The sequence below is a fragment of the Erythrolamprus reginae genome, chromosome 2, assembly GCF_031021105.1.
Source record: "Erythrolamprus reginae isolate rEryReg1 chromosome 2, rEryReg1.hap1, whole genome shotgun sequence".
Classification (NCBI taxonomy): Eukaryota; Metazoa; Chordata; class Lepidosauria; order Squamata; family Dipsadidae; genus Erythrolamprus; species Erythrolamprus reginae.
Window position 1 is genome coordinate 79437252 of NC_091951.1, and position 12304 is coordinate 79449555.

The 12304-nt window shown below is 39.7% G+C and overlaps 2 protein-coding genes across 5 annotated transcripts in view; one reads left to right on the forward strand and one right to left on the reverse strand.

Moving 5' to 3' along the window:
• Positions 1-3266, forward strand: part of DNASE1L3 (deoxyribonuclease 1L3) — a 33415-nt gene extending 30149 nt beyond the window's left edge. The window contains exon 9 of one of the 2 annotated variants that reach the window (XM_070738427.1): positions 2656-2853. In XM_070738427.1, the coding sequence (XP_070594528.1) occupies positions 2656-2754 (99 nt within the window). In that variant the 3' untranslated portion in view covers positions 2755-2853. Of the gene's footprint in view, positions 1-2655 lie in introns of both variants that reach the window. The other variant, XM_070738426.1, reaches the window with a different exon arrangement.
• ABHD6 (abhydrolase domain containing 6, acylglycerol lipase) overlaps positions 1-6522 on the reverse strand; it is an 89162-nt gene extending 82640 nt beyond the window's left edge. Inside the window, exon 1 of one of the 3 annotated variants that reach the window (XM_070738420.1) lies at positions 6481-6522. The gene's annotated coding sequence lies outside the window, so the exon portion shown is untranslated. Of the gene's footprint in view, positions 1-5080; positions 5098-6263; positions 6289-6480 lie in introns of those variants that run through there. The other 2 variants (XM_070738422.1, XM_070738425.1) reach the window with 2 other exon arrangements.
• Between the last annotated feature and the right edge of the window lie 5782 nt (positions 6523-12304).

Below are 12304 nucleotides of genomic sequence, written 5' to 3' on the forward strand. Positions count from 1 at the left end.
TTAATTCAAGCATGTATTAGATGACAGATAAAAGGAGAAGACAATAGGACAGTAGGACAGGGATGGTAGGCACAATGCTTATGCTCCAGAGCTGCCCCGAGTCTGTGGAGAGGGGTGGCATACAAATCAAATAAATAAATAAATTAAATTAATAAATAAACTTTCCTGAGGTTTTGTATCTTTGGGGCCTGCTAGGGCTTGTGATCACAGTTCTGTGGCATCAAAAGGGAAAGAGGGATGAAAGTGGGATCAATCAGGAAAGAAGAGGGGAAGAACTGAAACCGAGGTAGACCAAGAAGGGAAAGTAAAGCAATGGGCACCAGATTTCCCACTACTTATCCCCCATGGATGCTAATCAGATGCTTGTGGGCAAAGATGCAGTGAGAGAGGAAACAAGTAAAAATTCCCATGTCTAAAGTAGCCTTCCTCAGCGGAATGTTTTGGGCTTGGGGAGAGTTACAGTTGTGTGGCAGCTTTGGGAGACATTGGTGGTGTGAAAGTTTGGGCAAAGGCTGGGAGGGGGTGCAACACACGTGAGATCCTAGCTGCATTTTACTCATGAACAACATTGGCCAGGAGAGGCAGGAAGAGAAGCCAATAGTGTTCATGAGTAAATTGAGGTTCCTAAATGGAATTGAGCCTCCCTGCTCACATCTTCACCTAAGGGCATCACTGGTAGTCACTTCCTTCTGAAGTCTGTGCTCTTCCTTCTGCTGCTTGGCTTCCTCGATGCATGGAAGCAGGAGGCGGTGGTTTGGTTTGTTGCCTGCGAGCTCCAGTGGGCAAGTAGCCGAGCGAGTAAGCCAGGATCTGCCGGCTGCCTCTAATCTGCAGTTTACTCCTGAGCACGTTTACTCATGAGCATAGTGCTATTAAAAAAACTGCAGATTAAAAGGAGCCAGGGGTGAGCTACTGCCTGGATGGGGGGAAAGCAGTGGGCTGGCGAAAATGGAGCTCCACGCCAGAGCACCCGATTTGCAGTGAAAGATGTTGAAAGAAAATGCATAAGCTACACCCACAGCATGGTAGTAAAATTTTTGGTAGCCCTTCACTGGAGGCAGCTAGTGTGGATGCTACACCTGAAGGGCAGGCAGCCTTTGGCAGAAGTGGTACCGACTCTGCTCTGCGGTGCTGAGGATCCTGCTAGATTTTGGGGCTGCTCTGCTTGCCATATCCTGGTCAAAACCATGCAGGAAAACTCCCCAGGAGTTCCGGGATGCCCCGTCTCCATTCATCTTGCGACAGCTGGAATGGGGGTACTGCCCACCACTGCTATCCTCTTCTAATGCCACCAGTCCCAGCTGCAGTGCTTACCTGTATGAAGGCAGGAGGAGGCAGTGGATGCATGTGGCAAAGGTGAATCAGGGTGAATGTCTGAATGAGCAGAACCGGCTCGGGCGTATAGCCAGGCTGCTGTTACTGCCGGTTCAGAGAGCCAGTCTCTATTTTTACTACCAGTTCTATAGAACCGGTCCAAACCATGAGGAACCCACCTCTGCTCTGCTTGCATTTAAGATCTTAAAATGTATAGAAATCCATGGTTTGGGGTTAGAGCCGGGGTAGTGCAGTGGTTAGAATGCAGCACTGAAGGCTACTTCACCTAGCTGCTAGCTTTAGTTCTGCAGTTCAAATCTCAGGCTCAAAGTTGACTCCACTTTCCATCCTTCCAGGGTGGGTAAAATGAGGATCCAGATTATTATTATTATTATTATTATTATTATTATTATTATTATTATTATTATTATTATTAATTAGATTTGTATGCCGCCCCTCTCTGTAGACTCGGGGCGGCATACAGCAATTATAAAAACAATATAATTACAAATCTAATAGTTAGAATCTAAAATAACAATAATACATTTAAAAAGTCTAAAAAAAACAAGAAACCCCAATATATAAAAAACATACATACAGTCATATCATACACAAAAAACTACATAGGCAGGGGGAGATGTTTCAGTTCCCCCACGCTTAACGACAGAGGTGGGTTTTAAGGAGTTTACAAAAGGCAAGGAGGGTGGGGGCAATTCTAATCTCTGGAGGGAGCTGATTCCAGAGGGTCGGAGCCACCACAGAGAAGACTCTTCCTCTGGGTCCCGCCAAACGACATTGTTTAGTTTATGGGACCCGGAGGAGACCAACACTGTGGGACCTAACTGGTCGCTGGGATTCGTGCGGCAGAAGGCGATCTCGTAGATACCCTGGTCCGGTGCCATGAAGGGCTTTATAGGTAATGACCAAAACTTTGAATTGTGACCGGAAACTGATCGGCAACCAATGCAGACTGCAGAGTGTTGGAGTAACATGGGCATATTTGGGAAAGCCCATGATTGCTCTCGCAGCTGCATTCTGCACAATCTGAAGTTTCCGAACACTCTTCAAAGGTTGGGGACAATATGCTGATTCTGCAAACTGCTTAGAGAGAGCTGTAAAATCACTATGAAGCGGTATATAAGCCTAAATGCTATTACTATTGCTAATGCTATTAATATAATTGGGAAGAGGAAGCATCTTTGTTTCATGTTTTGTTGTAAAACAGCTATGCATATCAGCTGCTAATCATGAAATTAAGTTGATACATAATAGTTTTGATATGTATTAGTGCAAGGATGGCTGAACACAGTCCCTTAATGTAAAATATATGTTTCTTCACAGGCCTTAGCAGTGAGCGATCACTTCCCAGTAGAATTCCAGCTGAGAACAACCAGACGTTTCTTGGGAACAACAGCCAGATATTGTAGAGCTCGTATATAATAAATCCAATGAAATATCAGTCTAATCAAACTTAAAACACGCAAATACAAAAATGTATATTCACAAGAAAAGAGCTTTTGGGTTATTTTTATGGGCATCTTGCTACACTATGATATATTTAACCAAAACAATGTAAAGCCCATGTATTCAAAACACTCAAGATTAATGAATTTCTACTTGCTCATAAAATAAGCAATCTAGATTAATTTGAATGTCTTAGTGAATATCCCATGGATTATTTGGTGAAAGAGTTTGTTCAGAATTGTTCCATGTCTGAACTTATAAACATAAGTTTATACTCTTTCTTTCTTTCTTTCCCTCTCTCTCTCTCTCTCTCTCTTTGTGTGTGTGTGTGTGTGATTGTGGACATACTGTATATGTACAGTATATATAATAGATAATGTATCTTTTTGTGTGACTGTGTAATATATATGTATACATATGGCATATATACATAGGATTAAATAGTATATTTGGAAGTTCAGTAGTAATAAATGGGCTTGGGAATTGTATCTCATTGAGGCCTTTGAGGAAAGAAGAGATGAGGCACCCTAACACTTGACGTGAGTAACGTCAAATTAGCCATGCCCACCCAGTCACATGGTCACCCAGCAACCCCACCCAGTCACATACCTGCCAAAGCACTCACACCCAGTCACATGACCACACAGACATGCCCACCATCACATGACCACCAAGTCACATTCACAATACAAGCCATACCCGCAGAGTGGTAGTTAAAAAAAATGGAACACAGCCCTGGTATGAACGAAGTCAATATGCTTCATCTCCAAATAATTATTGAAATAAATTATGAATTTAAATGTCCTTGCATTCCAGATATTTGTGAATGCAAGCTATTCTTGAATTCCTCCAGGTGCTTTTGGCCACAAATGTTCTTTCGTAGTAATGTATGTTAGTGGTCTTTGGGCAATTAAGACATAAACATGAAAGATGATAACAAGTAAAGATGGATCAACCTACCAAAGACATCAGATTTTATCTCATGTTTGACTATACTTCGATGTGTAGGATTTAATTTCTTTCCAGTACTATAGTAACATATTAGAGACCTGATAACAGTGAGTTATTAGTAGAGCAAACAATTGCACAAGACTTTTTTTCGTTAAGCAAACAAGAAATCTTTCCAAACTGTGTACACAACCATACAATTGGTGGGAACTATGTACGTGTTGAAACCAACCGCTTATAAACTATGTGTATCCACAACAATATAATGGGAAGAAGGAATCACTTTGAGGAACAGAAAAGAAGATTCACTACCAAGACAACAATCAGATAGAAGAAACCCAAGTTGGGGGTTTCTAAACCTGAGAAAACTTTCCTCATTTTCATGAAGATAAAAGGAGAAGTGACTCAAATTTGCAAAAGTCTGCTCCATAACCTTATAATAAAAATAATATTGGCCTGCATGATTTACTTAATCTGATTTACTTTGAAGAGCTGACAAAGAGATAGATCTCTTGTTTTTGTTAGACTCCATATAATAAATTTGAGCTCACTACTCACTACTTGTTAGAAAATCATCACTCATCAGTAACTACCAATGAAAGTGCCTTGGATTATTAGGAATGGCTTATAGAGACTTGGTTATTTATTCATCATAGTTTAATCGTGGTTTATTGAATATTCTACAGTATACTATGGCAAAATTAAGCAAGCTGTGCTGTGGATTAGCCTGCTGACAATATTAAAAGTAATAGTAATAATAATTTATTACATTTTATTATATATTGCCTACCTCAGGAAGAGCCTTAATAAGAACTGACACAAAATATTTGCTCATATATATTAAACTCTTTATCTTTGTCAGCTCCATTCTATTTTTAACTATGCCACGTTCCTCTTTTCAACAATGGAGTTCTACATTACAGATATAATTAATTCTGCCCTAAATTGGAAACACTTGATTCTAGCAGGGTCATTCCAGAAACAGAGAAAATGATTTATTTACTTCCTGTGGTCAGTGACCAGTTGTTAACAATGTCCCGCTTGTATTTTTTGCTCATGTCGGCAACCCAGTCTTGCTTCCTTATCTATTTAACTATTTTCCTCTGCACATCTTAGCTCTCCTCTGCCCTAATGATTTTTCTCAAGAGAAAAATATGGAGAGATCAAATAACAGCTTTGATATCTCAACCAGCCCAATTGTTTATTTACTTACTTCCTCACCTATTAAATGTATATGATGCCCGTGTCAAATAACCCAGGGCAGCAAATGCTCTACAGAAGTGTAAAGAAGATTTTTCAAGATGCCACAACAACGTGATATTAACATTGTAATAGAACTGCCATTATTTCTTACCTCTTTCTGTTTCCCCATCCCTTTCTTATATCAAACAAGCACTATTCAGCTTTCGTTTATGTATGTTGACCTTTGGTCAAATTGAGTTGAAGACATAACAAAGCTGATAAAGTGAGTCTAAACATGGCAGCTTGGAAAGTCAGATAAGAAAAACATTATTGTGCTCCCTCCTGCCCCCAAAATCATAAAGTTCAAGAATGCAAATAGAATGGTGGGAGCCAAAGGAAAATGCAGGCTAGCATAACCATATGATTATCCTATAGGGAGGATTTGGTCAGGTAGTGGGAGACTGGAAGACGTTGCTGCAGGAACACAACACAGGAACACTTTTGTTCTGCCGGGCTCTAGGGTATGAGTCTCCCGAAAAATCACGGGTAAAAATTTCAGACACACACACACTTGAAAGTTCAAAAACAATGTTCTTTATCACAAAATTCAAAAGAAACAAAGCACTTTTGTATTGCAAACAGCACTCGTCCCAAAACAACCTTGTAGGCTGTACAATCCCCTTAATCAGTCCTTAAGTACTTAGCTAGCAGCTGTGAAGAAATGTCACAGCCCTCCTTCTTCCACGAAGTGAGACACACACACTTTCCTCTGCTTTGGTTTCAAAGTCATGAAAAATCAACAAAGTCCAGAAACAGCAAGGCACAGTCCTGAAGAAACAACGATCAGATAATCTTCTACAATGGCCAAGCCGTTATATCAGCAGCTCTAATTTCTGGAGCCCTACCCAAACACAGGTGGCCTCTCTTATCTCCTGTAATATTTCTTCAATTGGTCTCTTCTATGCATAATTCTGCGCCTGCGTGGGTCTAACACTTCCTCATCCGAATCGACCAAAGATAATGGAAATTGGCTTCCTGGGTTGTGTGCCAAGCCCCCCTCTTCCAAGTCACCCCCACCTTCTTCGTTGGAGGAAACTGCACTACCTGACTCTGTCGGCAATAAAACAGGCCTATGACACATTGATGTTTCCCCTGCATCGACCTCCACATTCCTTGGGGCAGGAGCTGGGCCAAAGCCAACCACAACAACTTTAGTCTTGTGTAAATCCCCAAGACCAAAGACCAACGAAGGGTAAAAACAGAGATTGATAAATAAAATTGTACCAGCTACACTTCAGTTAAAACCAGCATGGTAAACCACATTTCTCAGCAACCTTCTTCAGGGTCTCCATTACCTAAGCATATGCACAAGTCATCCTTCAGGATTCAGAACAGTCAAAAGAGAGCCAAATGTTCCCATCTCTGAATTAAGTTCAATCTAAAACCCACCTGACCTGATTTCTAGATGTAATTAAGGAAGGGAGAAAAATTCATTGCCCTTCCAAAAATAATAAAGAACTCAAGGCATAATTATATGTCAATAATTCCCCTCCCTCCGAAGCAGGATTTTACCAGCAAAAAGTAGCAGATTCTGTCCCTTCTGGGAGAAGAGGGTTGCATAATTTAAAGTAATGTGAGATTCTCTTACTTAAGAAACTGCACAAGTTAAAGCTCTATCCACTTCTGCCCTTCTCATTATATTTATTAACTCTAATACCCTAGCCTAGATAAGCATTGGACTATGACTGCCAATAAAGGAATAGGTGGGTTTTTTTCCTTTACATATTTTTTTTCTTCATTTCGCCTTTTGATCCTTCATTCCATTATTATTCCCACCAGAGGGTGCACAAACCTTTCCTTGCTTTAAAAACTCACAAGACACCTATTTAACTATAAATCTCTTCTTTTTTTAAAAAAAAAGATTTACTTAATAGAACAAACCAGTATTTCTGAACTTTAACCAATTTAAGGTTCCCCTGAGACTTATTTTCAACTTACAGGACGGTGTCCCAAAGTTATAATTTTTACTGCTCTGGTGCTGATGGAGTGGCTAAGCCCAAAAAATAGTGGGCATTTTTTTCAAACTGAGGAAACGCAGAGCTTAGATTGGGGAGCGGGGTGTGGGAAATGACGATTCTGTGCTTTATTCCTGACCCAGGACAAATTCCTATTTTATCCGGTGAAATCATTTCCTTGTGACTCAACTGGGAATATTCACAACAACAATAAAATTATTTCCCCAACATGGCTTCATTCCATTGAGTAGAAGAAGCCAGAAATGATCAATTGGTTCTTCCACCAAAACGATCAACTCCTAGCCTCAACAAAACTCATTCAGATTTAAAATAAAGGTTACCCTTCCCCTGTAGTTTTTCCCTGTCTGATTTCCATTGCCTGAGTTCTTTGCTTCTTCTCATAACTCAACATCTGTGGTAATTTTCCCAACCTGGCTAGCTTAGTGGCTAAACAAACATGCTTTGTATGTTGGCTTAGCCCAGGAGTAGGTAAAGTTGGCTCTTCTATGACTTGTGGACTTCAACTCCCAGAATTCCTAAGCCAATCATGCTAGCTCAGGAATTCTGGGAGTTGAAGTCCACAGTCATAGAAGAGCCAGCTTTGCCTACCCCTGGCTTAGCTCATTGACTTTGCTTGTCAGAAGGTCCCAAAAGGTGATCACATGACCATGGGACACTGTAATAGTCATAAGTATGAACCAGTTGCCAAGCATCTGAATTTTGATCACATGATCATGGGGATGTTAGAAAGGGCACAAATATGAAAGTGCCACTGTAATTTTTGAATGGTCACTAAATGAACTGCTGTAAGTCAAGGACTACCTATACTTTTGATAATTGCTTCTGGGGCAAGTATGGTGAACTGAAGATGATTTAGCGATGGCATAGCCAACAACCAGTGGAGTTATTGGCTGTGGACTGGTGAGTGGACCAGTTCCTTGGATTCCATCCTTATCCCGAGAGATACTGAATATCGCAATTTTTACAATAAGATTTCAGAATTAATTATAAAGGAAAAATAAGTTCTCAAGGGGTATAAATCCTGTTTTGGTTTTTATAAGATTTAATAAAGGTAAGCAATTTCATTATTTCAAAAAATAGACCTTATAGCCGACAAAAGATTTTAGAAAGAGGAAAGATATACAGTGATACCTCGTCTTACAAACACCTCGTCATACAAACTTTTCGAGATACAAACCTGGGGTTTAAGATTTTTTTGTCTCTTCTTACAAACTATTTTTCACGTTACAAATCCACCACCACCGCTGGGATGCCCCGCCTCCGGACTTCCGTTGCCACCGAAGCACCCATTTTTTCGCTGCTGGGATTCCCCCAAGGCTCCCCTCCATGGGAAACCCCACCTCCGGACTTCTGTGTTTTTGTGATGCTGCAGGGGAATCCCAGGAGGGGAATCCCAGCAGCGCAAAAATGGGCACTTCGCTGGCAACGGAAGTCCGGAGGTGGGTTTCCCAGCGAGGGGAGCCTCAGTGAAATCGCAGCATCGCAAAAACACAGAAGTCTGGAGGTGGGATTTTCCATGGAGGGGAGCCTCAGGGAAATCCCAGCAGTGCAAAAACAGGCGCTTCGGCTGGCAAAAGGGGTGAATTTTGGGTTTGCACGCATTAATCGCTTTTCCATTGATTCCTATGGGAAACATTGTTTTGTCTTACAAACTTTTCACCTTAAGAACCTCGTCCCGGAACCAATTAAGTTTGTAAGACAAGGTATCGCTGTATAAACCAATAAGATGACACAAAGCATTATAACAATATTGAAGGAGATTATTTTTTGAAGAATGAGATCAGAAAAGATTAGCTAAAATATCAGCAATGCCAATAATGATAGCAAAGTGTGCAGCATACACAATAAGTACGTAAGTAAGCATACAAATCTAATAAATAAATGTCTCAAAAATATTATTGAAGACCTGACGGGTGTGTAGTAAAATAGTACTAAAAATAGAGATGGTATTGAAAGTGATATAATGACAAGCCAAGAGAATGAATTTGAAAAGATGTTTCAAAATGTCCACAAAAGAAATTAACCGAGGTTTAAATTTTAAAAAGGAAATATAAATGACACAAGTGACCTGGATAATGATTTTCCTATTTGATTTTTAAAAGATGCTCATTAAAAAGAGCCTTGAAAAATTCTGTGATGGGACAAAGAAAAAGTTAAGAGAAATAAAAGCCTAAGACAATATTAACTAAAGATTAACATTGTCAAAAGTAAAAGAAAGACATATAAAGCTGGTTTGTGAAATTAAGTTTAAAAGCAAAATATGTGGCAAACTTTTATGGACTTTTTGCTGACACCAGAACTAAAATGATATTTATTTTATGGATTTGCTTTTAGATAAGCGATGGAATGTGAGGAAAAGGGATGAATGATTGTAACAATAGATAGGATGAATGGTCACTGAATTTATTAATATTAGTGCTGATGTTGGAAGTCACTTTTTCATATAATTCTTTTTATTTGTTACATTCTTACTTTTCTCTTTCTTCTTTCTTTTTTCCTTGCACCTTTTTTTCCTTTCTATTCTTTCCCCCCTTATTTATTTATTTATTTATTATTTGTTTATTTATTTATTTTATTGGATTTGTATGCGGCCCCTCTCCGCAGTTTGTATTAGATTTTACTAATTAAATTTTATAGTCAAAATTCTGAATAAAATATTGCTGTAATCTGTGCCTATATGGGAACTGTTTCTCTTCAAATTCCTCTTCTTGAGGAACAAGGTCATCAGATGTGATTTTTGCAGTTGGAGGGAGTCAGATAATCCAGGGTGATAGGAAGATTAGCCAAGATATCTGATCTTTCTTTATTTCTTTCTTTCTTTCTTTCTTTCTTTCTTTCCTTCCTTCCTTCCTTCCTTCCTTCTTTCTTTCTTTCTCTCTTTCTCTCTTTCTTTCTCTCCTTCCTTTTTCTTCCTTCCTTCCTTCTTTCCTTCCTTCATTCCTCCCCCCCAAGAATGTCTTCAAATGGATCATTTCTAAATTGTGTAGATATTACATATTTTCCTTTCCCTCAAGATGAAAGCTGTTAAAAGACTAGGAAGTTACAGATTATAAACTATATCATTAGAATCCATTGTAGAATTCTTGAAGGATAACAGGGCATTCACATCATAAGAATCTTGTTTAAATTTGCATTTCTCAAATTTAGGATTTTTAAGCTGTGCTGACATCAATTCCCAGCATTTCCTTATCATGCTGCCTGAAATAAAACATTGCACATGTGAATAAAACAGATGGATACTTTTTTGCAGGTGATACAGTGAAAATTATTATACCGCGATTATATATTTTTATGCACATAGATATTTTTGGAATATGGATCTTTATGGAATGTAATGTGTTTATTTTTACCATAGTCCTCTGATATTCACAATGTAACAGACTTCTCATTGTAAAAGTTTCTTGTTGTGCTGCTGTTAAGATTTACAGATCCAGATTCCAAAATATATAGGAATAAAAGCCTTGAGCAAATCCACAAATACATACACAAATATACTTAAAGAGTTCTGCCCTCTTTGGAGTGCAACCCAGAGGTGCCATGGCAAGCCAAAGTATAATTTTTAAAAAGAAAGAAAATATAGTTTTGGCATTAAACCCAAAACTTTTATTTTATGATTCATGAAATGGTATGCATCAGATGGGCTTGTGGTATGCGTGTGGGTGGAGGCAGGCTGTGTTTTAAGCTTGGCAACTGGGCCCTGCTTCCAGTGGATTTGGAGGACACTAGATGGTTGCTGCTCCTTTTTCTGGAGTACATTGAAGAACATTTTCTGAAGCAAGAAGTTTCTCTTAACAGTTATCTCCCCATTATGTGCCCCCCCTATGAGTTAACAGCTCAGGCAAGTCCCTCCCCTTGAATCAGTAATGGGCAGCCAAAATTTTTACTGCCACGCTGCGGGTGTGGCTTATTTTGTGGGTGTGGCTTAATGGTCATGTGACTGGGTAGGAGTGGCTTACGGGCGATGTGATCAAGTGGGAGTGGCTTGAATGATCATCATAATTCAAGTGAACTGTTAAGCCTTTGACTCGCTGGGGTGACAATCCCATGCTGTCCTTCCTGGGTCGCCCCCCCCACCTAAGACTAGGTAGCTAGGCGAACGGGTGCTGCCAGAAGCATAAATGCTGCCAGCGCCGCTTCCACCCACACCTTGTGCTTGCACCTCAGGCGGAGGTGGCCGTGTTAGGCTGGAGGGGAGCCCAGCAGGAGGGAAGCTCATCTGAGGCCAGGAAGGAGGAAAGAGGAAAAAAGCAAGGAGCACAGATGCAGCAGTGTTCTGCCAGCGTGTTTCAACCGCCCGTAATTACAGGGTAATTAGTCCAGGAAGACACACATCACACGAAAAAAGGAAAACCCAAAAGTTTTTATAAACAGAAAAACAGAAATAGCTCCCTTTTTAAATGTCAAAGGGATTTTCTGGTACACACAAGGCACAGGTTAAATGCAATCCAATTGCTCACCCAATAACTGAGAAATTGAGTCCAATTCTACCCTGTAATTACGGGCAGTTGAAACATGCCGGCAGAACAGAAGCCAAATTAAGTTGTGTAGAATTGGGTGACCGAGATTTGCTGCCAATTCCTTGTCCACCAAGAGTGACAAAAGATGGATTCACATAGACTAGTTAAGGTAGTTCATCATGTCATCCATGCACCCTTGGGAAAATATAACTTCCCAAGCTCTTTAAATGGGCTCTGAGCCAAACTGAGAGGAGAAGTGCAGAAAAGAATGAGAGTCCCAAGAATAACAAAAAAAAAACCAACACTGGAACAACAAATGGAGTTTCAGCCCAACACTCAGCACATGCTGAATCACAGAATAAGCAGTGATTTAACCACATCAGAAAAAGCATCTTCAGTTTATCACATTGTGCATGGAGACTCTCATCCTTTATTCCTCTGCAGCACCTTGGTCAACACTCTTTGTGTAATAAATCACCCAGTAAAATATATTTCACATTTATATCGTCTTTCAGTCAAGTCATAACACGAAACCTGTGATTATGAAACCTATGAATACAACCTATTTACCAATGAAAGGTGAACTCATTCGCTTTCAGTTTAAAAGGAGACACATTTCAGGTATATTAGATTAGATTAGATTAGATTTATTGGATTTATATGCCGCCCCTCTCCGCAAACTCAGGGAGGCTCACAACAATAATTAAAAAAACAGTACATAATAACAAATCCAGTGCCCACCAATCTAATTACAATTTAAAATTAGTAATTTCATAAAACAATCCCAATATATATTAAAAACAGGCACACAGTCAATCAATCAAACGGCAAAACAACATGGGCAAGGGGGAGATGTTTTAGTTCCCCCATGCCTGACGGCAAAGGTGGGTCTTAAGGAGTTTA